This window comes from Aquila chrysaetos, chromosome 17 (assembly GCF_900496995.4).
Source record: "Aquila chrysaetos chrysaetos chromosome 17, bAquChr1.4, whole genome shotgun sequence".
Taxonomy (NCBI): Eukaryota; Metazoa; Chordata; class Aves; order Accipitriformes; family Accipitridae; genus Aquila; species Aquila chrysaetos.
In genome coordinates this window covers 11,521,089-11,548,111 of record NC_044020.1, presented here as the reverse complement: position 1 = coordinate 11,548,111, position 27,023 = coordinate 11,521,089, and the positions used below count along the sequence as shown (strand labels likewise).

Genomic DNA, 27,023 nt, shown 5'->3' with positions numbered 1-27,023 from the left:
CACAGCAAACTTCTTGTCAGAGCACTGAACAGCAATTTCAATGCAACTCCCTAGGTTGGGACTTGCTTTTAATCCCATTAGTAATAAAGAAAAATCTATTTACCCTGTCAAATGTAAGCCTGGGGTATGGTGAAACATACCCTCTGCAAATAGCTGTGCTGACAGAAGAGGTTACAGCTGCTCAGTATCGCCATGCCCCCGAGGATGGTGTGCGTGCTCCCCATCCCAGCGCAGTCAGAAATGAGCTGTACTAGCTCGTCCCATGTAGGTAGCAGGTCTTTGCTAACCCAGCTTCTTTCGACTGCAGCAGCTTAAGCATCATTGCCGTGGGCCCAGCGCCTGGGGCTTGCATCCTCCGCTGCAAGCTCCCCACGGGAGGGGAGGCATGACGTGGGCATGAAAGCAAGTGCTGGTAGCAAGGAAGAGCTTGCCTGAAGGGGAAGGACCCGAAACTTGAACCCAGCTGGACCAAAGGTTTCGGGGAGTTGCCTTGGCACTGACTGGTCTGGCTGGACGTGCAGCGATGTGCCCAAGGGGTGAGGCCATGCTGGAGGCAGGCTGCAGCAGGAGTCTGCCAGGGAGCTGGAAGAGGAGTGGGAGAGATACTGCAGATCCTCACCCCAGGGGGAAAGGCTGAAGGGCATACCCCCAAACACACTTATGCAGAGAGTCTCCATGCAAAGAACCAAAATAAACATCTTGAGCATCTTCCTTACCACATCTAAGATGCCTGGCTTTGCGAGGGAGGCAGAGGACACACCACGTTACCTGTAGCACAGGCTCATCGCACATTCAGAGCGTGACTGTGATTCAGCCCTGCTTTTGAAGTTGTTTACATAACCTTGCATGAGCCATCAAAAACAAGCTGTGCTTAAGGCAATGCTTAATCCTCTAGCCATTAGTTCAGTTAGCACCGCAACCCCGGCAATTTAACAATTACCCATCCTTCTAACTTCAGCATAAATCTGTGTGTGCAAACAAATATTAAGCAGCATTCCTTCCAAGCAGGATAAAGTATGCCATGAGATTACGGATGACAAATTCAACTCACCATCTGCCCAGCATTGTCTATGACCAGACATGTTAGTGGACAATCACGAATACCCAAGATACTACAAATGGCAATGTTCTGCTTCTGTACTTTTTCTCTGAAAAGCAGCTGAAACACTCTTGTGATTCAAGCAAGACAGCTCAGATCCATGCTGGGCTTTCATGGCTCAAGTGGAAATAGACGGAAGATGAAACCCATGCACGCAGCAGTGAGCGCACGCAGCCTCCTCTGTCAGCAATCCCCTTCCCGCACACGAGTTTCCGCTCTAGATCCTCGTTCGTCCCTTCCTCAGACTGACCCTCTACATGCCTGTCAGCCTCACAGGACTGAATTAAGTAAATAGCTGCCACATCCCATGAGAGGGATGCTAAAATGACAGACACATGTTCAAAATGACCTCTTGGCATTATACTCCTAATTACGCTGTATATATTCTCCCTCCCTCTTTCGTGTGTTGTTTTAGCCTTATGTGGCATGTCATATTCTTCGAAATCAGAGCACAAGACTTAAACTACATAGCATCAGACAAAAAGGTTGCACACTGCAGGTGGGAAGCACAGTCATTTTCTTTCGGAAAAGCCTGACTAATCTGTAGGATCTCACATCAGAAAAAAAAAAATCTGTAAAAACACACATGGTAAAAATCACATCACTGTAATCATGTTTTTGTGAATTAACTACAATTAATCTTATTTCTACTATTAGATTTTTTTGCCATATTTTTACGTGGAAGAAGGACATGGTATTACAAGAAACAATACTCATGTTGCCTCACACATTAAATTGCTAGCAATTGCTAGCAGTTCTCTACAGATGAGCATTATGGCATTATTCCTCCACTCTTTTCATGGCACTTTTACCCCACTGCAACGCTTAGCCATAGCAAGTGAAGTGTCAAAACAGTGGCTTGACCTGGCAGTGGCTTGGTGGAAGAGATGCCCTGAAGAGATGCCTGGTGCTGTCACATCAGCCTCCACCTCTTCTTACTCTCTCATCCTTCCAATTTCCAACCAGCACTTTCTAAAAAAGCACTCCAGAGCCAGGCTATGATCTCCTACAGAGCACCTGCCCTTACTTCACATTCCAACTTTAAACTCACCCAAATGCTAGGTTTGACTAAATTTCTGAATTCATACATTTATTACTATTTGTCATAAAATGTTAATTGAAAAGAAAGAATATTGCTCAGGCATTGCAAGCGTGTTTTTATATCCCTTTGCTTTGTGTATCAACTGTATTTGCTGTGTCAGTAATTTAAAACAAGCAAAAAGAAACAAACTTGAAGTACCAAGGAATTAAACATATCTGCTGTTAATTGTAGAAGTTGGTTTTATTGCTAGAAGAACTCCCCGGGGAAAACAAAAACCCCAGTAAAACTTGTGTGTTTTTCATTGTCTATTAGCTAAAATAAATGTAGTAAACATGAAAAAAAGTTTTGTAAAATAAAAAGGCAAGACTTTGTAGATTTGAATGTGGTCTAAGGGGAAGGTTTAATTCTCCTTAGCCTTTGTAAACCCAAAGCTAGTAAGGATCTTTACCTTATGCTACACAATTAAAACCACAATTAAACCTTTAGGAAACTGTGTACCTCATATCTTGTATCAGGGAAACCCTCAGACTAGGCAGAGTAATTCCTGTATCAGACTTCCGTCTTTCTGTTCCAACAGCAACTACAATGGAGAAAATATACGAAGTTAATACAAAATTACAGTAATGGTCTGCAATGCATTTGTTTTACATATAGCTGAAAACAATCTTAAGTGGCTGGTAACTGCAATGTTTCTGTGCATTACCATTAACTCTATCCTGGAAATGTAGAAGCAGACAAAATGAAAAATGCTTAATACATTACCTATTCCTTCCTTAATCCAGCACTGAACTTGGAGATTTAAAAACTTCCTTTTACGTATGTGAAATGCATTAACATAAATCTGTATGGTGATGAGCTTTATTAGTAATATGTTTTTATGGAAAGCTCACAACTGAGAAGGACGAGATAAAATTAAGCTACAGTAGCATATTCGATGCTAAGAATGCCAAGCATTTCTGTGCTCTGCTACCCTGATCAAACTGCTTTGTGGTGACACATTTTGCTCTCAGGAATTTGTGCCTGCCAGCCAGATTGCTTAGTGCATTACTCATTGAAGATTATTAAAATATCTTTTCATGAGCAAGACTAGTTTGCCCATAGATGTGTCTTTGAGGACTGATCATACAAGTTATCATCTGCATGATCTGGAGGACTGGAGAGTCTTTGGAAGATGACCCACTAAAGTTCAGAGATTTTTACTACAATACCCAGCAGAAGCCTGTAGGCAGGGAGATCTCAAGGTCATCAGAAAACCAACGTCTCTCACAACACAGAAGTGATTTAGTGATTGTAAAGGGCCAAGCCAAAGCATAAACTGAGCACCTAGACTGATGGATAGAGATTAATTACACAACTTCTGAACTGTACTGTCCACCAGTATAAAGATTTATTGAACATGGAGTTATTCACATTGGGATTTGAGAGACGGATTGAAAGAAAAATGTCAGCTGTCTTAGCCACAGCTCCACACCTTCAGCTCCTTCAGAAATCACCTCTTGCAGAAGCACTGCTTCTCACACCTCACTCAATGCTGGTTAAAAAGGAACGAAGGCAGTGAATATACATTGAGTGATCTTCCAGACAGGGATGTCATGGTTTAAGCCCAGCTGGCAACTAAGCCCCACACAGCCGCTTGCTCACTCCCCCCTGGTGGGATGGGGGAGAGAATTGGAAGAGTAAAAGTGAGAGAACTCGTGGGTTGAGATAAAGACAGTTTAACAAGGAAAGCAAAAGCTGCGCACACAAACAAAGCAAACCAAGGAATTCATTCCCCACTTCCCATGGGCAGGCAGGTGTTCAGCCATCTCCAGGAGAGCAGGGCTCCAGCATGGTTACTTGGGAAGACAAACGCCATCGCTCCGAACGTCCCCCCGCTTCCTCCTTCTTCCCCAGCTTTATATGCTGGGCATGATGTCCTATGGTCTGGAATATCCCTTGGGTCAGTTGGGGTCAGCTGTCCCGGCTGTGTCCCCTCCCAACTCCTTGTGCCCCCCCAGCCTCCTCGCTGGTGGGGTGGGGTGAGGAGCAGAAAAGGCCTTGGCTCGGTGTAAGCACTGCTCAGCAGTTACAAAAACATCCCTGTGTTATCAACACTGTTTGCAGCTCAAATCCAAAACATAGCTCCATACTAGCAACTATGAAGAAAATTAACTCTATCCCAGCCAAAACCCAGCACAAGGGATAAGCATGTTCATTTGCCTCTAACGATGTCAATCTATTTTGTCCAGACACCAAGGCATCCTCATAATGATTATGAAAGGTCTCAAAACATAAATGTGATACTAGCAAGCAAATACACCAAAAATCCTGTGTGGTTTCATGTGGCTGCACTGTTCCTCCCAGGCCCAAGTTCATTCACTGTGATGGACCCTGCATGGAGTCAACTGCCAAGTACTCACCTGGGGACTCTGCACTATGCTCTTGCTTCTCCTCTCTCTCCTGGTACTGAAGTAAATGGGACCACAAAGCAGACTTCCCCTGAAAATTGAATATGTAGTACATAGCTTTAAATAAATCAGGCAAAAGAAAAGAGGCCAGTGAACATGGCAAAATTATGGGATGGCATTTCAGTGGGCCAAATGTTCAGAAGTGAGAATCAATCCTTCTCTCTTGGGCCATGAAGCATCAGGAAGAGGAGAGGACCATCTCACTGACCTAGCAGTCACACCACCCGCCTTGCTTCTTTGTCCTCTCCCTGGGTTTCCCTTCTGAAGGTTGAAAGACAAGAAACCGAACACCTATTTGACAACATCATTGCAATTTCCAGAGGTACCTCTCAAATAAAAAAACCCCAAGCCCAACAAACCCCCCCCCCCCCCCCCAAAAATCAATCCCCCCAAACTCCCCAAGCCCTCACAAGATATGAACCAGGGACTCTGAGCCCAAAGATACCTCCCACTTTAAGTTGGAATGACACCACTGAGTAGCAGCTTAAAAGGTACAGATGACATTCAGTATTTGCTAGAGTACTGTATGCACAAAGTCCTGAGTTTCCAGTTACCAACCTGCTTGACCTGCAGACCATGGCTCCAGATTCTTTCTAGCAGATCACAGAGACTAGCAATCAAAGTATTTTCCTCCAGACCTGTTATGTTGGCTTCTCCATGTCCCAGCTCAACTGCTTCATGGCCCATCTTCTCTACCAACATGCGTTTAGTCTATAAAAAAAAAAAATCCCCAAAGGTTTCTAAGAATGTTATCCAACAAGGGACGGAATTTATAGATGAGTTTACTTAAATATGCTTAATCTAGAGACCATCACTAATGGCCTGACCAGAGAAACTTCAAATCTCTTTACAGAGATTGTAAATTAAAAAGAATAATTAAAAAAATTTACACAATTACTCCATACTGTCCTATTTCCATACCCTTTATCTATTGTCCTATTCCTACACTGTTGATCTATTACCAACCAGTATCAAAAACAAGAGTACAGAGCTAGATACATTTTTGGTCTTACTCAGTATCTGTTTTTCTTCTTGTTACAGCTACTAAAGTTTAAAACTCAGGTAATACAGTATACCACCAGCTGCAACTGAGACAAAGACACAAAGAAATTATATTTCCATGGCTATAAATATATATATATATATATATATAAAATATATTTATATAAATATACATATTCTTCAATATTAGAAATTACTATACTTCATTTGCTCTGCATAAACAATATGCACAACAGTCGCATGTACTGAACACTTCCTTTCTTGACCGTGGGTCTCGAGCCCATTATGTTTAGGCTACATTTACATGTGAACAATTAAAGGAAAAACTCCCTAAGATGTCTGATCATGCTGGTTCTCATTCCTGTCCTTTTTACTCATTTCACCAACTTTCACTGCATAAAGAGAAAAGTGATAAGACGTTCCTTTATTTCCTAGCAGTTGAAAAATATAACACTAAAGGGACATCCACCCTGCAATAGCCTGGTACACCAACAGACCAACGGCATTCCAGCTGTGAAGGACTTCCAGCACATCATCTGCAGATGGTGTTTAGGCTCAGTTTAAGCAAGGGAGAGCAGGCGGTGGGAAGGGGAGGACCTACCTTCATGCGACATTCCTTCAGTAACCCTTCCACAAATTTCCAGTTGGTCTGTGCAATCACAGCTGGAGAGAGGTCTGAGAGTTTGGGCTGCCTTAAATTTTTTCCTAAACTCCTTGCCTCCTGCATGTATTTCTAAAAATAAACAGAATAATTTTAGATATTGCAAATCAGAGGGACTCTCTTCACCCTAATCCTAGGCAAGCAAATGCTGGTGAAAAGGAATAAGCTAGTGTTAATCTAGGAACACCACCATGATTTGTCTGATGCTTAGGTGTTGGGCTGGAGAAGTGGAATGCTCCCTTTTGACAACAGAAAAAACAAGGTATTTTCCTGCGTGGAACTGAAACAGTCAACATTAGCTAGTGAACTGTGCTGTTAACCACTAGCACAAAGTCAGCCACAGCAAGTGCATAAAAGTGCAATACCTTAATTCAGCAGTAAAATCAAAATACCAAGTAAAGTTTCCTTCCATTGTTACTCGGTTTTCACTTAAAAAGAAAATGAAAAAAAATTCAAAGCCATTTGTCTAATTTGTTGCAGACTGTACATGAATGGAAGAAATCCTCTGAAAAGAAATCACAAGAAAAAAAAATACACCTAGTGAAGGAGAAAGACTTCACCCACTACTTTTTATCTGGACAGTTTATGTGGGGGGTGGGGAGGGTGGAAAAGCAGACTTGATTTTATTCGCAATTACCTTCTTAATTACAAGCAAAGCTCATTTTAAACGAAACTGACGTTTAGGATCATTCATGTTTTTACTGTGGGGTGGTAATTGAGAAGTATGGAAAAAAATGGCGTGCTCTTTAAAAAAAGGATCCAAGCTATAATAAAGGACTTTTAAACCTTCCTGCTCCATTGCCTTATTGTTCAGGGTTTTTTTATTGTTTGGTTTTTTTGTTAAGCAAAAAAACCCAAACCAATCAACAAAGCATCCTCTGCCCCCAACATCAGTGAGAGGGCTACATGCTGAGCAAAGCTAAGATGTTGAACACATTTAGGTGTGCAAATATGAGGCCTATCAAAAAGTTGCCCAAGCATTATTCATAAAGTTTTTGTTAAAAAGAGTAAAATAATAGAATGTTGCCAAATAAAACAGCCTTGAAGCATAGCGCTCATAGCCTGGTGAGGGAATGCTCCATTTCCATAGCGTGTTTTTATCCAGTTAATGCTGCCTCTTTGGGGGACGGTATGTGACAGTGACCGCTCTTCCTGCAAAAGGAGCGGATCAGATCCCTCCAGTGACTTAGTGCTGCTGCTGGCTGAGTTTTCTGGGGGACTGAGAGGTCATTACGGCTGCTGCATCCTTAGACCTTTTTGTCTGGGGAGAAAATAATTTATTTCACAGAATCATAGAATGGTTTGGTTTAGAAGGGACCTTAAAGATCATCTAGTTCCAACCCCCCTGCCATGGGCAGGGACACATTCCACTAGACCAGGAAAAGCAAAAGCAAAATCCAAACACATTGAAGTTAATTGAAATAGCTCCTTTTTTTTTTTATGGGGGAGTACAGTTTTTCTGACACAATCGGATTTTTTCAATTCAAAATTTGGACAAGAACCACTTAACATTAGTCCAACAGGTCAGACAAGAATGTAGTGTTCTGCCATGAAAAGCTATATTCAACAGAAGTGCTCCGCTAGGTAATTACAGGTTCACCAATACTGTAAGGACTTAAAAATAGTTGAAAAACTACATGTGGGAATAAGAAGCAAAAAAAAAAACCCACAGATGATGAAAGCGTGTTGTTCAGCAAGCAATCTCACAAGTGACTTCCATCTAACTCAGTGCAAAAATTAGCAATGAAAACAGTGAAAGAGTAATACAGGGAATATATAATTAGGAAATCTAGTATTTCTTTTTAAATGTAAAGGGATAAATAAAATGCAAAGTGCGGTTATATTCTGAAGAGTACAAACATGGATAACCTTACTTTATTCATTGTATGTCTTGTTATTATATTAAAAGAAAAAAGAAAAAAATATTAACACTTGTAAGTTCAAGAGAAAAGTAAGGGTGGGATGAGAGAACCAATTGATTGCCCTTTGCCTGTTCATCAGCATCCACACACCACAACCCTCTTCCACACTGGGATGTGACAATCCAGCCGTCAGAAAACAATGGTTTTGGGATATGACACTCTAAGCTGAATTGCCAGGCGAGCAACATGGGAAAAAATGAAGCAAAACAAAATTCTTGTCTTTCAGCCTTGGAGCCATCATGTTTGCCAGGGAGCTGGCGTGGAAGCCTAGAGCCGATTTCCAGCTACTTTTCTGATTATAACCACACTTCCAAGCGCTACAGGGACGTGCTCATACTCCACGAGAAAGGGAGAGGTTCGAGACGCAGTGAAGACAGCAGTTCCTCACGCTAACAACATCTCAAAAGCAGCTTTCAACAAGAAAAACTAAAACATACCAGGCAGCATTCAGAGAAGGATTTTTTAGGAGGCCGTGCAGGAGGGGGTGGTCCCTGATCCCACTCCCAGAAGGCCATTGAGTTCTGACGAAGCAAAAGCTCCTCCGATGGCTAAGAGGAGGCAGATGCCCCAATGGCAGAATAGCCAGAGGAAAGAGGAGACAAAGCAAAAGAAGCATGCATATGATCCACAGCCAAAAAAAGAAGAAAGTAAATACATGACAAAGTATTGAAAAGGCTCTGCTAAGATATACACACGCGGCAATGTTTAAAATATACTTGCAAAGCCATGTTAGCAAAAATAGCAACAAACACGTACAAGTGCTGTTTTGCTGTGTTTCCATGAAACATCATTTGAAGCTGTAGTTCAAGAGTCCACTCATCCATTCTGGTTCTTTCAGAAGGCAAATGCCAACATTATTCAGCAAGATTTACCACAAAACAGCATGAGTGTTTTATTTTTGCTAGTGACACACAAAAGAAGCACATGGACATCAATGGAAAAACATGGCAGAAAATATTTAATGAAGGACAAGAAACTGAAAAGATGGGAAAGAAATGTGTGTACGTGACTGACATTTACAAGATGCACGGGAGTTTCCAAGCTTTAGGCATAAAAAGGCCCCAAAGTCTTAACCTTTCAAATAAGCTTACTCATGTCAGGAATCAACATAAGAGAGAGAGAAAAAAAAATTCCTTTTAAAAAAGAAAGAACCTTGCCTCATTTGCCTCTACAGTGCTGACATTTATTCAAGGACTTGACTTTTTCAGAGACCTTCACCCTGGCCAGAGCTCGGCAGCTGCACCCAGGCAGGCACCAGGGCTCTGCTCTCTGCATGCAGTAACGCGACCAGGGTCTAAATCAGCAAATAAGCCATTTTCCTGACAACAAAGGGGCTGTCTTATTCCAAAATAATAAAAGCATTTTATTTACATTATGTGCTTTGAAGTTTTATAACATATATAAGCATCTGCGACAAGCAGCGTCTAAATGGCTACAAAGACCCACACAAACCTTACGGTAGCCACAAAACTGCCCCAAGTAATAACACATCATTTGTCTAAACCTCACCTCCTGGATCACAAGCTCGTGCCGCCCGCAGATGATGCCACCTACCTCCCTCAAATCGTTGTCCAGCCCAATGTGCTCCGAGTGCTGCCGCAGGCGGTCTTTCCTCCGCTGTGTGGTGGTGCTGCGACTGGCCCAGCGGCTGGGAAATCAGAGAGAGAGGAGGCACAAGTGAGTGGAAAAAAAATCATGTTTCCTGATGGAAATGTGCCCACTGCCTGCCAGGGTCTCCAGTGGGAGCTCCTGTGTTACCCAAAATGCAGCTCATGCCACAACATTGATGCCACCACTATGTAAATCGTACTTAGTTACCCAACACCACCACTAGTTTGCTGTGTTTGCTGAAGTTTGATAAAAATGGTGTCTGTAGGAACAAACAAAATACAATGATGTATTTTGAGAAGCAACTTCTAAGACCTTCCTCTTTTGTGAGAGGTGGTACTTCTCCTTTCTCCACTTTCTGTGGTACTTCCAGGAATTACTTCAGAGAAACTTCCCATTGCAATAGTAACTACTGTGATATGGGCTGCACCTAAGTCTAAAGGCTATAAACAATATTGATGTTCCTGGGATTAATCATGTTGCTATTTTCATCATATCTTTTTTTGCATCAGGTTTCTAAATACCACAGAAAGCCTGTATTTTTTCTACATGTTCATATATGTCCAGTTGAATTTTTTCCTCATCTGAAGCTGTTGCCTGAAAGCAGCCACTTGGAAACCGGGTTTGAAACCGAGCAACCTTAAAGCTCCCAAGTGTCCAAACTCCTTTATGCCGGATACTATAAAAACCCACAAAACAAGATAATTCTGTCCCAAGGAATTTCTAGTCTGATTGTAGGGTTTCTAATAATACCATAGCCTTCTGTCAAATCCTTGAAAACAAAAATGCTCAACTGGTGCAGAGAATAAAGAAGTTAATACATTATTTATAAAAGAAAGTTGAAATAACACTGTATAAAGCAACCTATCAAGCATTAAAAATAAGTATCTTAATGCACATGAAGTCTATATCTTCAGAATATTACTTAATTACTGTGGTTGTGTTTATTAAAATTAAAAATATCTTTCAAATACAGTAAAAAAAAAAAAAAAAAAAAAGCCTTTAAGTGCCTAGCTTTTCAGTCGCTTCATGAAGTCATCTGTTCTGCCTCTCCCCTGCACTCAGAAGTTAAAGAGCAAAACCAAGGCGAAGCAGAACATAAAGCCTGCCCAGGGCAGCACTCCAGCTCCGGTGCCTGGCGGGATGTATGAATAAGGCTTGGGAGGAAACTGCCTGGAAGAATTTGAAGGGATAAACTAAATCTGGAAGAAAAAAAAAGAAAGAAAAAGAAAAAAACCACCAAGAAAACAACACCCCACACTCCCCAACCTCAGTACTTGAATCAAAGGGACCCTTCAAAACCTGTGGCCATCCTGGCCCCTCTACTCCGGGCTGAATTGTCTATACTGGGCACCATGCCAGAACGACTGCTCTGAGATGGCTTCTTCTATAGGAGGTGTGATCAACAGGCAGAGCCCCAAACTGAGAGATTTGGGTTCTCTGACTTTGATAGATCTATACAGAAGGAAACCTAGAGAAGCCCATGTCAAAGACAGAAGTGTGTGCTTGGTGAGCTTCTCCACACAGGTGGTATTGGCGAGGACAACAGTCTCCAGATTCCAAACCCATCTATTTCTGCGTGCACCCCAAACAGGAGCATATACAAATAGGATCTGGGATCTGAATTATTTGGGCAAGGAGTTTCAGCTGGCTACATGTAAGCAGCTGCATGCCTGGAGAAGGGAACCTTTGCAGGGAGCTGGACGTGGGTCCTGACATGTCCAGCAAGCTGTTGGGGATGCGTAGGGAGGAGAACTTGACCCAAGAGAGGTGCAGGGATGTGACCTCTGGTAAACCCTCCTGTTTCTATGGAGGACTTTGCATAGATGTACCTAACTAACTATCTCCACCAATTCCTCCAGTGGGTCAACCGAAGACCAAATTTTGGCTAGCCACACAGATAAAAAGGGAAAAGAGTCACAGGAACTATAGTTTTTATAGTCGAAGTCCCTTCCTACCTCCCAAATAATGTCAAGAAAACAAGTACAAAGAAATAAACATCTGGGTCTGCATGTAATTATGGTTCAGGACCTCACCATCCCATATGACAAGAAATTTATTTTTAAAGCAATATAGCCTCAAGTCTCTGGTAACTAAACAGAACAGGACAATAGGCGTCTGCACAGAAAATGCTGATACCTTCTCAGAGGAGTACGTTACTGACATAAGTGTCTTTGCACCTTCTCAGAAGTCTTAAAAATATACAGCCTGTGAGTTTAGTAAGTCACCACTTCTTTTTTTTTTTTCCAGAAGCAACAACCAACGCCTCATTAGATGACTAAGAGGGGGGAAATAAAACCCTACATTTTAATAATCTCAACAAGTAGAAATGCAGCAGAAAAAACACCCCCTCGAACAGAGGATAGCAGACATATAAGTGAATTTAGCTACCCAGCTCTGGAGACCTTCCATTTATTGCAAATTAGTACCATGCTTACACTTCACACCATAGAATGCCAATGATACATTGGAAAGTTAAGTTATAGATCAAATATTACCTATATCATATTTTTCTGGCCAATTTATATGGTATTTTCTGAATTTAGACAAAGTTTGGATCCCTCTCCACCTGCATTTCTGCAGTTACTGGAAGACATAAGAATTGCTAGAAGTGTCCTTTGAGGGAGCACGTCTCACTGAAGGTGAAAGCAGAATGAAAGCCACAGAATAATTACAAGTAATACACCATCATTAAAGCATTTTCAGTTAATTCCAGCCTTGTACTCCATCTGGGAGAAGGCACAGACCATTCTCCAGATTATTAATCAGAACTATTTGAACACTTGAAGCATGCAAACATAAAGATCATTGGGCATTTATGAAAAAAAGATTGCTCCTCATTAGCTGGAGCAATTACACATGCAGCGAGCTGCGCACTCCCTCTTCCCCAACCTCTAAGCTGAGGAAGAGGAGCTGCTGGGGCGCTGGGTGAGGTCTGTGCATTCAGATGCCACTCTGAATCTCTCCGGGAGATTTTGCGAAGATCTAACAGCAGATAAGCGGGATTAAGCAGCTAAATCTTTTAAAGCCTTTTCTTTACTGGGCCACATAGAATTTTCCCAAAATAATGCTTCAATATTACAGTAACCATTCCCTCCCCTCTCATCAGCCGAGATTGCATTTTAAATTACTCCTCCTCTCCCTTCAGTCACTTGAAGTGATTTTAATAAGGGTAAAAGCCCTCTCCGGTGGCCACACCACCTCCCTTGGGTTGCCAAAATCCCACGCAGGTGCCTCTCCTGGACCTGCCGTCAGCTGCTGCCTTATTTGCGCCTCAGCCCTGGCGCTGCTGAAGCAGCGAGGAAAGCTGTACTCACGCAGCAGATGCCTGCTTGCTGTCAGCCCTTAGTCTTGGGCTTTTCAGCTAAACCACTACTGCCCGTGTCCCTGTGGAGAGGATGCCAGAGGAGACAAAGCCCTCCTGGCTGGTCCCTGCCTTGGGGGATGAGCCCCGAGCTGCCCGGCACCTGGGAGGGCACACAGCACTGCTGCCCAGCCTAGATGCTGCCCGAGTACTCCCTGACCCCCAAAGTGCCTTATCCCCTTTATTTTTTGCCTGTAGAGCCATGAGCATGGACTACTGGCATGTTTCATTTATTCCTCACAGCGGACGCATTGCTACAAGCACCAAGTCTCTGGGGACGAAGCAGCCGCAGCTCGGGCACTGTGTTGCAGAGAGCCCAGGGACAAGCTGCCTGCGTGGAGAAGTGAGAAAAGGCTCATTTCGGTAGTCTGCCCGTTCTAACTCCCATGTCTAAAGATGAATGCTCTTCACCCCCAGGGACTGCGAAAAAGCAGTGATATTTCAGAGGAGGGACCAGGGAAGACTGTGCTTTGTTCAGTACAGAGAAATGAAATGAAGGCACCTCCAACTGAAGACGGTGAAGTCAGTATTGTTTAGTATCAAATTAGGTTTGCAGAGGTTGGAGGAAATGTAAAGGTGACACTTGGAAAAGATCATACCTAACCTGTGATGCTTAATTTCTGTAATAAAAATGGTGAGGTAGTCAGTATCAAAGCCGAACTGTCAGAAACCAATCTAGCAAAACAGCAGCCTCACACCAGGGACTGGCCATGCGGTACTGCAACCATGTGTACATCTCTCTCTCTCTCTCCCTACCTTTAGCCCCTGCCCCCCTTTTAAAAGCTCCATAGAGAAATGAAGAAATGATGTCTACCCAAACCAGACATGGGTGTAACAGGCAGGATATATACTGCAATAAATGCAACACACTGCTAGAGAACTTCATTCACAGAGGGATTTAACCAATATTGCCATCACCACGAAAATCACTGTCATAATTTACAGTCTATTTACAGTGATAACACAGAGAAGGAAGGAGACAAATGCACTTGCCTATAGGACAGAACCTAAATCTCCTCACATAGACCATCTCCTGAGGCAGACTGCTATTTAGGTCTGCAAATCATGACAATATCCCTTTTACCTATATAATTCCATCAAAGGAGTTATCTGACTGCGTTTCTGTATTCACAAATTAGCACATAGCTGCACTACACCCTCCACCAAATCCCCCTAAAGCATGCATGCAGCCTGCACACATTAAATACACACAGACTGCACATGTAATCTGCCTGGGTTCAGGAGTAGTTTGCATGGGACTACACAGAGATTCCAAGTCAAATACACGTCGGACCAAACAAATTAAAAGGAAGGTTGAAACCAAGCTCCACCTGATCATGGATGGGCTGCCAGGGGAAGGGTTCTGCACTGTGAATCTGCTCTGCACACACTGCTCTGTGGTAAGGAGGATGAAGGCTCAGTTAGAGACTAATGCACCTTTTCCATCTCTGCTGTAGGGCTGAACAGGAAAGCTTTTAAACTGCTGATTGGGTGGACAAAAATGAGCAAAATGCCTTGCAGAGAATGATCTTGCACTGACAGGCTGTCTCATCAGATTACATAAAAACAAGTGATTTAAAAGGGTGGTACCCACAACCGCCATCCTCTGCAAGGAACGGCAGTAGCTATTTGCTAGCATCACCCCTTAAGCCCTGACAAACCACTGTCCTAAGTGGTATTTAATTTGCAAACTCCCTTGAGACAGTAACACTGTTCAGGGGAGAGTTAACAGCAAAGATGGTGCAAGAATTCGACACACATTCTTCCCTGTGAACTTTAATATATCATTTTAAAATAGCTGTGCAGAATTAACTGAAAGAAGTTAATTGCCCTTTTACCACTTCGCACCAGTTGAGCAGAGGATTGCCCATCAGGTTCCAAGACCCCATAGCACATAGCTCCTATTTCAGAAAACATTTTTAAGCAGATTTTCAGTTACACTTTACTCTTGAAAATGAATGTATTTGAACACAAGTGGTTAATATGTTCATTGCACCTGTCAGTGGTTTGCTATATTAGGTTACCTAATGTATTGTAACTGCTTGTTTCAGATTGTCGTAAGTAAAAGGTGAGCTTTTACTACTTGCAGAGTTTAAATAACATCAGTGTTGTGTGTGGATGGCTCATTGCTGACTCATTTCTTGCTCATTTAGATGCGCTGCAGAGATGTTACTCTATACTACTTGAAAATGCAATTGTTTGGCTTGATTAAAAAAAAAAAAAAAGAAAAAGAAAAGAAAGCTTCTTTGAAGACAGACAGCCTTAAAACAGTACCCAACAAATAGGAAGGTAGAAAAAGCCCATATAATATGAAGCACTCAGTACAAGAGACAGACCACTTCCCATACAAAAAACAATTTAGTTAAAACCAGTATGAATTCTATCATCATATAGAGATTCAGCAACCACTTTGCATTATATATAACATATTTTCTTTAAAAACATTAACCGATGTTAATGTTAGTGAATCAGAAAACAGTAGTTCTATTTAAAAATTAGGAGAACCAGAACACCAGGCAGATAAACCCTGGGCAGTTCACAACTGGAAGTGGGGGCCGGTGATGGAGGCCACAGGACAGTGCCCACGCAAGTCGTGCCATAAACTGGAACACAAAAATGAACCAATTTCATACGCTCCTAATGCATGAATTTTACAAATAAATACTGACACAGTGGTGAGGTCAGCAAAACACAGCACAGGAACAAATGCCTGGAGAAAGCAAACAAATACTTTTGAAATCTGCTTCATGGGTAAAAGCAACACATCACTTAGCTAAAGCCTGAGGTTAGGAGGCCGAGTATAGCGGGATCTGTGCTTGAAGACTTGGACTGCACCCTCCTTTGGGGATCACTGCAGGTCAGGTAGGACACAGAGGACAGACAAAAGCACGAAGCTCACAGGAAGCTGGGATACAAGTGAGAGGGCTCGGGAGAGAGAAGCGGCCAGGGCAGGAAAGAGGAAACAGGCTGGTCAGGGAAGGAAGCAAGGAGGAAAGCGTGACTCAGGTAAAGAAGGTGGGAAAAGCAGGGCTAAACAAAGAGAAAAGCAAAAAAGGATAATTTAAGCCATTTTGTAAATGTGTAACAAAGCAAAATCTTCCTTTGAAAACCGAAAGAAATTATGGAAAAAAGTATGAGTTCAGTTGTTCTTTGCAGGCATTCACTATAAATTGCCAGACTGCAAATATATTCCCATGCTTGGTGTGCAATCAATGTTTCCCTCTGCAATATTTAATCTCATTTATCAAGCTTCTTAGTACAAATTAAGTTACAAGGTAATCAATTAGATTGAAAACACAGCTTGTTTCATTGTTTTAATTTTGCACTGTAAGCATATTCACCCTAATTTAACAATTAGCTAATCAAAAACCATGAAGTGTTTATGTAGCTTGGCTTTTTGTCATTCAAATTCCTCTCCTGGATCATTGCAAATGCATCAGCCAGTGGAGTCCCAGCTACAATTTTAAAAGCCTGGCAGAAAACACATGCAGGGAAGGCAGAGAGGAACATGTAGAAACCACAGAGCGGTGCTGGGATTTGAAAAAGGAAAGGAGGGCTCTGGAAACTGCTGCTCATTTCCAGATAAATAGACAAACTGCCTAAAGGACTGCAGCCTGTTTCCCCCGGGATGCTTTCTACAAGGACTTCTGCAGAAGCCACTATTTTACAAGGTTAGAGCAGCACGGATGGGCCACATTTGAACCCAGAGGAAGCTGCAGCTGCCGTCTGTAGATTCAGAAGGTTTTCCCATGACTTGGGGGATGTATCAAAGGTGATGAGTGCAGAGGGAATCCCTCAAATGGAACATTGCTGCCTGATGGGAAAGAGGACAGAACTGGGTGGGACTTTATTCGGTTTGGTTTTTTTTTAATTGCTATTAGCTGGGATGAATTGCTCTTTTCTTTACAGAAAAATAATCTTTTTTTTTTAACTTACAGAAATAATTTGGATACAGTTATCATCTTTTGTTTAAGTTTAGATCTGCATATTCTGTATTTAATGTCTTTCCATGATCTGGCAGTTTTGATCAAAAAGATGATTAGGGAAACTGTATACCTGGGACCCTATTATCCAATTTTATGGAGGTGGGGGTTTGGGGTGCGGTCTTTTGGTTGGTTGGTATTTTTGGTGTTTGGTTTTGGGTTTTTTTTTTATTTGCTTGTTTTTAAACTTTTCATTTCTTTTCAGTAAATTGAAGTTTGGAGTTCTTGTCAGTGAAGTTATTGCTTAGCTGAGCAAGACAACATTTCCTGACCACCACAGGGGAAGAGGTGAAGACCACCCTAATGACACCAAGCATGCACCTGCAGTCTGAATGCTGGTAAGAATAGGAGAAAATGTAAGAGGAGTTGCTCTCCCTACCCACAAATGACCAAGCAGGTTGAGAGAAAGCAGCAAGCAGCCGGAGGAGCGCAGGTTCACCCCCTTGTCCACTCTTTTAAAGGACATCCTGAGGGGAAGCGGGAGGCAGCAGAGTGACAGAAGTGGGGCAAAGCATGCTGCTGAGCATGGCCGTGGGCTGACAGATGAAATATTATTAGACTGCACTTGCATGACAGACTTTGGTGTTTTAACACTTACAGATGGTAATGTGATCAATGTTTGTTTCCAGCTGTGCTTAGGTGGAAGTGATCCAATACGACTGTTAGCCCTCCCTCTGTCCCCAAGCCCTGCTTTCCATGCCCAGCAAGCAAGAGCCAGACACCTCCTCTCCCAAACACAATTTCTGCCTGTCTAGGCAATGTGGTTTTCAGGGATCACATATAGGATCTAGAACTAAAACTAAAAGTGTTTGTTCTTTGCATTATATTTCTCATTTAGATATATTATACATAGAACAGCCCAGTAACTGACAGAGGTATCTTCAGTGCCCTGCCTGGTTACAGGAAGGGAACAGCTAGATAACATTATGAGTTCTAGTTACTTATTTGTTAGTTTATCTGCCCAGAAAGGGAAGCAATAAAAATCTGATTGCTGGCCAGTGAGGATGGGTTTTCAGTAACACAGCTTTGAATTGGTTTATTTGCTACTGTCCAGCAACAATTGACTGTACCATGGGAATGATTCCCCTCTCTCCCCTGCAAATACACTTCCTTACAACATTCGGGACAAAATTTGCTATGTAGAACTGAAGTCTGCAAAAATTATTCTCATCTACATTAACTTTATGAACACACACAATAGCTACATCTGAAGTGCCTGGGAATGTAGCTGAAACATTCCGTTCCCCCATCCCCATGTGCAATGGCCCAGTCCTGTATGCAAGTATAACCTATTTCCAAGAAGCATACACTAGGAAATTCAGATTAACAGAAGGCTATACTTCAACTGATTTTGTGGTCAATAGAATTATGCTGTATTTGCAGAGAGCATGAAAAGGCTATCTGTTTTATACGTGGGTGTAAATTCAGCAGAATTACACATCTTAAATGAGAGAGAGTCCTCTCAGCTGCTCGCATAAAAAGCCAGGAAGCAGAAAGATATAAACAGATGGTCTTGAGATTTTCCAATTACAAACCTTTTTGGCAATATACAACTGGAGGAATTCCAAACATTTGTCACTTTGACACCGCTTTGCGGTAAGTAATGGGATTTGGGTACTTACAAATTCTGAAACATGCTGCAATTTGAAGACCAAAACCAGCTATCTAAATCAAAACTCAAGGAGTTAAAGTCACATTTTAGAATAGGTACCAATGTAACAGAAGCATCTCAAAAGGCATAAGGAAAACTATTTTTAATTGATGCTTATTCATACATTCACTAAGATTCTGCAACAGAGCCAGGAGATATAAGCCACTTTGAGCAAGCTGGGCACGCTCACACTGTTGCTGACACTGTAAAACTGAAACCCACCATAAGGATAAGAGGCAGACTGCTAAACACAGCAACTCACAAGATGAAGAAGTCCTCCATTCCTCAAGGGAGCATTACCTGTAAACTTTTGTCTCGGTTTGCAAGAAGACTGCAAACAAAGGAACTTTGAAATACACATTCCTCCTTTTTTTTTTTTTGTAAATTATTTTTATTTGTTTTAAAGAATTGCGATTCTTTAAATATTCAATGCTTAAGGGTATCTTATTTTATCATTTGCAAGTCTTATTCCTAGTAGGTTATTAAAAAGGGATCAGCTAGCACTGGGGTGCACAAAAGGTGTATAAATAGAATTGAGTGGGCACCTCATACAGGAGCTCAGAGCAGCGTGTGTGCATGCACATGTCTAAAACAAGAACTAGCTTTAATATTTGGACAGTCGTAGCTTTTGGAGCTCTCAGATTTATTGGTGCTCCCACATTTTGACCTACCACAGAAACTGGAAGTGAGGTCTTGAGCTAATAAATAATTTCATGAAGTAGCAATCATTGATGCACAAATCTTTCATTTTTGAAGGGGGAGAAACTCCCCCTTGTTCCTTGGGTTTGAGGGAAGGAAAAAACAAAAACCCAACAAAAAAACCCAACACTCAAATTTACAGCACTTACTTTATATTATAACTGTATAAATGTAAAGGGTATCAGTACTCCAGGTTCTCATTTTACATTAGGTAAATTAATTATGTAATGACACGCTCAATTCCACAGCTATAGGCACCCCAACCTTCATAGCAAAGTGCAGTACAGAACCTTATCAGACTTGGAAGAGAAACCCAGGTACAGAACCACATACTTGCCACCCTCACCAAGTTATTCTTCTAGGTTATTCCAACACAGAAACTGAAAGCGAGCTATAAAAATCTTTGGGTCATGTAATAACAGCTAAGAAAAGAGAGGAACAGAGTGGGCATTAATTTCATTCTGCAGGATGGTGTGGAGGTTTCAATACCAAAATTTCTTTCAGAATCTGAATTTTGGTTTGGGTTTCCAAATTATACTATTTGGTGCAAAACAGCGAAGAAATGAATTTTAAATTTATTATGCGATGATAAAACTAAAAATATGTATAAGAAGACACAGTACTTACTACTCAACATAAAACAGTATTGAGGAATCTTCCCAAAACCAGAGCTAACACTTTCTAACATAACCCAAACCATGGCTATAACTTCAAAACTCGCAGCCCATACAAACCAGAAATGGAAAGAGTTGCTAGGGCTCATTAGACCGGTCAGAAGCCATCCAAAATCAGGAATTCTGTCCAATGATGTGATTCTTTTATATGAGAAACCTGCTTTCAAATCCAGAAAATAAAACCAGTGCTTACTTGTTATTGGTGGGTCCTGTTGCCAAGACATCTGATTGCAACTTCGGGAAAAAACCTTGTTCGTATTTCCCTTGGCCGATCTTCATATCAAGTAAGTGTGGGTGGATAGCTGTGTGATCAATCTTCATCAGCCGCTGCTCAATGGATTGGGCTGCAAGTTACAGTCACAGGTGAACAACCACGTCAGCAAACCACCTGAAGACACATGCTACGACAACAGAAGTGGTCATGCTCCAATTCCTGAAAACGCTCTAAAAAGTTAAATAGTGACTTTAGACCCAGAAATCTGCCACTTACAGAAGTGAGGAAACATCTGCGCTGTTATTTTGTTATTTTGCTTTTAGTTTCTTCACCCAACACAACTAGTATTGGCACAAACGAGTTAGCTGTTAAGCAAGCAGGTATTTATGGGAGCCTACAAGATGGGTTATGAATTGGCAAGAGCAGTGCAATCTTTCCCCAAAATTTGGTGTTTGGCTTTAATGCTCCTTCGACAGGATGGAGACCTCTGAGGCCAGCTGCAACTCTCTGCAGGGTTGGGTACCTTGCTTTGCCCCAAACATGTCTCCCTGGGCAGACACATGGCGGGGGTGATACCCAAGTTTTGCAAACATCTGGCACCTATAATGATCCTCCTCCTGAAATCAGATATGCCATTACTGGATAACAGGCCTTCAAAAAGCATAGCTAACTGTAGCAAGGCCTAAGCAGCATCAAGAAGATGAACAGATGCTTGGAAACAAGGGAGGCTACGGCAAGACCAGAGAGGGCTCCCTGGGAATCTCGGCTCCGCTGAGACTAATGCGGTCCAGTCGTTTGCTTCAAGGACTTGAGGATTTCATCTCAAATCTTGAGCAGGATGAAAATAAAATCTGTCACCCTCTCAACATTGAGTCAGATGCACTGTGAAGGAGAGGGGAAAGGAGGTGTATGGGGGAAATCAGCATTTAATTAGCAACTTTAATATTCAACTCTTCATAGCCCATCCATTAACGGGCAGGCCCGTTCTTTTCAGCATATCACGACTAGTGAATAAATATGCAAAATGTGGAAGCTAAATCCATTTTCCATTTGTCAAGAACAACACAGAACTCGTTTCCTATTTTACAAAACTGTGATGGGAGAGAAACTGTCATAAGATTTACATACATTATCATTAGAAACTCAGCAGCTTTTTTTTTTCCCCTCTAAAAAAAAAATAATAATTGCTTCATATAGTTTTATTTTGGAGAAAAGGACTGGGTAGTGTGGGGTCAGAGGGTTTGAAGGGTCCCAAAAATAGTAGGTTAAACAAACAGGTGCTGGATCGGTGCTAGGGTCACATAGTCACATATATTGTGAATAGTAAATATGAAGATATGAAGGAAAGTTGGTATTACTATCAGTTTGCTGCTTTTCACAAGACAGAAAATGAGGTTCCGGTGCTACAATATCTACCAAAACTAGACGCTGAATAGACAGGTGACCTGTAAATTAGAATTGGTTTTAGACAGAAGAAGTTAAGCAGACACAGGATTTCTATTTCTGCCACATTTGTAACAAGTAAAACACTCTGAAGGAATTAAACAGACAAAAAAACCCCACATGAGAAATGTGTTTGCCCCAGTTCATTAATATGTGTCCCAACAAATTTAAGAGTATAATTTTCCTGTATTACTTGGAAATGAAATAAATACTTGCACAGTAAGAAACTCAAGTATAACTCAAAAATGCAACCTCTGACTGTAATGGCAAAAAATCCAAGTCTTTAGTACACAGCGTATTGTTCATTAACACTGAGCATCTATTGCTGGAGCTACTAAATATGCCACACAGGATTATGTCCCTGGCATCTCCTGCTGCTCTAACCAAATGGTGTAAGGTAAAAAAAGGTGTTTTTTTGGGAAGGGGGAGAGGAGGCCAGTGGAGCAAACACCGGGGCTCAGCTTGTCGGTGTGGCTGGCACTGGTCCTATCACCACGGTGAAGGAAAGCTCTCCTGGCAATGGAACAGGAACTGCCTGAAATGAGAAACAGCGAGCCCAGCAATGTGGTTTGGTTTGTGTTTATTAAAGGCACCAGCCTAGGAGAGCTCAAAAGGAAGGTAAAGGCTCCTGCTGGTTTTGGTGTTTAAAAGCATGCTGAAGTTTTTGCCTAGGGAAAATAAGGACACCGCTGAGTACTCCTCAGGAAGCTCTAGGGCTTCCTCATCAGCTGCAACACTCAGATGACCGAGGACCTATATTTCTTTGTGGCTGACATTGTACTTTTGAATATTTTACTAGCCTGTCTGAACATACCTGCTTCTTTCAAAGTGCCGCATTTCTGATAGTTGGATGTCCGCAGTGCAGGGGCCCTTACGTTATATAGCCTTATTTTCTCAATTCGGGAGTCAAAAACTCGCAGAAAAGGGTCCTTCTCTTCCCACTGGGAGATTATCTTATTGTCTATGAAGGTTGCAAACATCTGTGTTTCAATGAAGTGTGAAAGGAATGGGAGGTAAGGCTCGGGTTGGTCCGAAAGGAAGGAAGCCTGAAATACAGAAAAGCTTGTTAGTGCCATGTTCCCGCCCAGCATTGACACAATGAGCCATCCCACAGCAGAGAACCGATGCAGCAGTCAATGGGAAGGCTTGGACAAGGCTTCCCCACCACAAAAACACCTCTCGGAGGACAGGATCCAGCTACGAAGGGGTTTGGCTCACGGGTCACCACTTTGGTCATGACTGTGAGAAATAAGCAGTCAGGGAGGCTTCGTGACAGCTAGAGTAAAAGGAGCGTTGAGCTACTGCAGTAGTGACTGTGCTGCCAGCTTTTTCAAAGGAGCCTAGCAGCTACCACCCACAAGAATGAGCCCTGTGCAACCCGCAGCAGACCGCTGCCGTGTGTGCCCACTCGGGACCTCTGGTCTGCACATCCCTGCTTGGGACCCAATCACTTACTGTCATACATATCAAGGGGTGTACAATGCTCTTCAGCTAATGCTCTTTTGTGAAGCTAAGCAGGACAATAAATCACGAAATTCCAATTAAAATTGAGTGTGTGCCTAAGCCTCTAACTGAGCTTTGAAAATACTGACCTTAACAGCCTGTTTTACTGCAGAAGTACTAGCAGAGATTGCCCAAACGACCCCCTCCTTTTGAATGCTGCACTGTTCAATGCCTGAATACAAACAAGACCAATAAAAGGCATGGCAGCATTTTTTTTTGATCATAAACTGACTCAAATCAATATTTAGTCTGTTCCTGACTGTTTAACCCTGTAACATTCTCCTTGGAGAAGGACTTCTATCTGAAAAAGCTGATGGCTAAGAGCGCTATATACTTTGCAAAGTCACTTGGAAATAATAACTGTGCAAGCTTCCAAACACTTCTCACTCCTTTTGCTGGCCTACAGTCTATTTATTTCCCCATTTCCAATTTCAGCTTCCTTTTCACTCATGTATACAGACTACAAGGGAGTCATAACAGTACTCTTCTGCCATAACGATGTGATAACCTTCTCCAGAACAACGCTACTCATTAACAAAAAGCCCTACTGAGAGATTATGAAACAAGAAACACTGGATTTGGGTTTTGTCTCATGTGTGCACCTCTCCTCTCAGCAAAGAAAAAAGAAAGAAAGAAAGAAAAAGTCACTTTCCATTGCTACCCTTCCACCAAACCCACAGGAGAAGCCCCATCAGCTGGGCAGACGCCTGCCAGCACAGTTTGTACAAGCCAGGACAGCTCTGACTGGCTCAGTGGATCTGCACGGATCTACTTTGGCAGGCGATCTGGCCCTGTGTAATCAAAATGGACAAATCTCTCAGTCAGGCAGATGAAGAATGGCGGATTAAAGAGTACCTAGGCTATATATACATAATATAGCTATTCTCCCCCACCTCCCAAAAGCACTTTCAGATGGAAAAATGAATACACAGCTATCTTTACTTTGTCAAAATTTTGCATTTGTTCCCTGTTCGTCAACCACGACTCCATGTCGGGGGCAGCCTGAATGACGAAAGCCTCGTAGTCCGCGAACATCTGCGTGAAGCGGTTGGCAAAAACCTCGCGAAGCTGCACGTTCAGTTTGTAGTCCCTCAGCTCCACCTCCTCACACGGCAATTTCCCATCCTTCTCCTTTTCTGCGAGGGGAGCTGTGATGGTCATTTTTTCCATCGTCACGCCTGTTCTCTTGGCAAGGGCTTGCAGGCGGGCGATCGTCTCGTTGCCTTTCAGCAGCTCGTACATGTTGAGGGCATTGCTGGGGATGTTCCCGTTCTTCTTATCATTCACCAAGTCACTAAGAACCAGGTTCTTGAGTTTGGTGGCACTGTCACTGCAGTGCAGGTTACCCTCTGGCGGGATCCCAAACTGCAGGAGAACCTCCGAGATTTCCTGGATAAACTCCAGCTTGTTGGGGAACTGAGGGAATTCCTCTGGCAGTTCAATGAAATGGTTATCGATGTCTACAAAGCACAAGTTTGCCTGAAATACAAAGAAAAGTTTCAAAATGGACACTCAGCGCTGAATTGGCTCCTCTGCTAAGTAGCCCTATTTTCCCAGGGTGCTTCCAGACAAAAAGGTAAGAAACATACATATGCAGGAGACTTAAGCTGTGTCATCTAGCTTGTGACATTTCACATTTCAGTAAAGTTAGGGGGCAACTGAATGGCAATGATTTAATGAATAAATAAAGCTTCCTGCCCTCTCCTGTTCTCCTGGGACTTGCAAATCCCAAACTTCTCACTACACAGATTTGATATCCCCTCCCAGACCAGCCAAGGACACACCTGCAAACAGGATGCACAGCACCACTTCTCAGCCCATGTAAATACTATCTGTGTGAATTACCACATCTCAAGGGCACATTTATTTTACCAGGAGCCAACCACAGGAAGCCTCTGTAGCTGTGCTACCAAGGAATGAGATGTTCAGTGAGAAAGATGCTGCTGCTATAAGCAAAGCTACAAAAGAGAGTCCCATGCAAATCCTTCAGGATCATGTCTGAGCATAGCTTGTCCACACTGGAGGTCAAGCCCTATTTCCCCACTCCCCCCCACCCCCTGTTTCCATGGAGGCTTTTAATCTTGGCAATTCCTCTGCCTGAGATTTAAACAGAGTGCTCTTCGACAGCTTTGCTACACATGGAGATGGATCTCAGCCCATAAGATTAAAGCTAAGTGAAGACATGAATCTAGCAGACCAGATACTTTTACTAGGAAAGTGTCAGTGGGGGGATGGAAGAACCCTACGTAAAAATTAATTACATTGCAAATGCACCCTCAGGAATAACAGCAGAATGAAAACCAGTAATTGATCTTCTGAACTGCGGCTTACATCTGAAATTCTCTGTCTAAGTGCACCGTGCTGAATAATATCTTAAACCAGGTCAGATTCCCAAGGTGCTGAGCTCTGATGGGTTTTACCCTGGCATAAAGCTGCAGAACGGGAGATGCGGAAACCCACAGGGCAGCAGCAGGTCTTTGTTAGCCTGACTTGGCCATTAGCACAGCTCCTCCGCCTTCTCCACGGCACTTTTACTGTTCTTTACTTCTCACCAAACACAGTAGACTAATATTCAGATTACGTGGACAGAAAGGACTTATTTTCCTCCTTTCCTGAAAAGGCGACTTTTCAGCAGGACAACACATTCCACAGCAGACATGACTGTAATATATTGGATATTTCAGGGACATGTTTGACATTAATCACCTTCCACATAGATACTTTAAAGGGTATTAGGATTCATTTGGTAAAGCAGAAGTGTCACTTCAGCTCACTTCTTCATAATAAATTTGGACTGTACAAAGAAAAGCATTTCTTCATAGAAAACAATTTGCTTTACTTAACTATACAGCTATTAAAGAGTTGTGGTATGCATCGGTACAGTTCTTTAGCTCAGGGACTGTCTTCTTATCTATCAATATTTCATTTCAAAGGCTTTTTAATTTCAGCTCTGCATATCATTTACAAAATTTGAAAAATGAGATTTGGATTCAGAAAACCCTTGGGGAATTGGTCTCACTTCTCTCTTCAAAAACATCTGATGATTAAAGTTAATGCAGAGAGATTAGTAACCTTAAGACAGCATGATGGCCAGTTGTTAGAATTTTTATCTCTAACAAACAAATGGTTTATATTTAGAGCAAAAGCTTGAAAAGCTAGCCCCTGGCCTGAACAATAAAGGAATGCTAAAGTGAACAGCGCTTCATCACTGCTTGCATGTTGAAGGATTTTCTATCTTTTTATTGTCTAGAGGAATTTGGGATTCAAGATCTTCCCTGTTCAATACCCTTTCTTTCTTTCCCTTTCCCACAGTTACTGGACCTGTGGTGTTCATAAATGCTGTGCTGATATTTTTCACTCATTTCTTAAACATTGTAACGGTGGGGGGGGGGGGGGGGGGGGGGGGGGGTGTTCCACTCCACTATTACTCTTCCCTCACTGGCAATATTTAATTTGTTATTCCAGCGATACTGCAAGCCCATCACATTAAAATTTTAATTTAAGGAAAATGACAGCTTAATCTGCTAACTAAAACCATATGACTAATAATTTTAAAAATCGCAGTAATTATGCAATATTAGCATGGTTTTACTGAAAAGCACAGCTAGATACCAGCTTCATTTCCACACCAGTGCAAATTTCATGTGATTGAGCCATTGTACCCACGAGGTAAGACTTGATTTGCACTGTTACATGCCACCTAGGCTAAGA

The 27,023-nt window shown here is 42.2% G+C and overlaps 1 protein-coding gene across 6 annotated transcripts in view; it reads right to left on the bottom strand.

The window, feature by feature from the left end:
- The window catches only part of DENND5B (DENN domain containing 5B), a 119,765-nt gene that overhangs the window by 16,782 nt on the left and 75,960 nt on the right, over positions 1–27,023 (bottom strand). For 3 of the 6 annotated variants that reach the window (XM_030040812.1, XM_030040814.1, XM_030040815.1), the window contains 9 exons: positions 24,255–24,791; positions 22,624–22,855; positions 20,346–20,496; positions 9,683–9,821; positions 8,611–8,721; positions 6,192–6,323; positions 5,147–5,299; positions 4,541–4,619; positions 2,640–2,721 (listed from right to left, as the gene is read on the bottom strand). In XM_030040812.1, coding sequence (XP_029896672.1) covers positions 2,640–2,721; positions 4,541–4,619; positions 5,147–5,299; positions 6,192–6,323; positions 8,611–8,721; positions 9,683–9,821; positions 20,346–20,496; positions 22,624–22,855; positions 24,255–24,791 — 1,616 coding nt within the window. The remainder of the gene's footprint in view (positions 1–2,639; positions 2,722–4,540; positions 4,620–5,146; positions 5,300–6,191; positions 6,324–8,610; positions 8,722–9,682; positions 9,822–20,345; positions 20,497–22,623; positions 22,856–24,254; positions 24,792–27,023) is intronic. The other 3 variants (XM_030040816.1, XM_030040817.1, XM_030040813.1) reach the window with 2 other exon arrangements.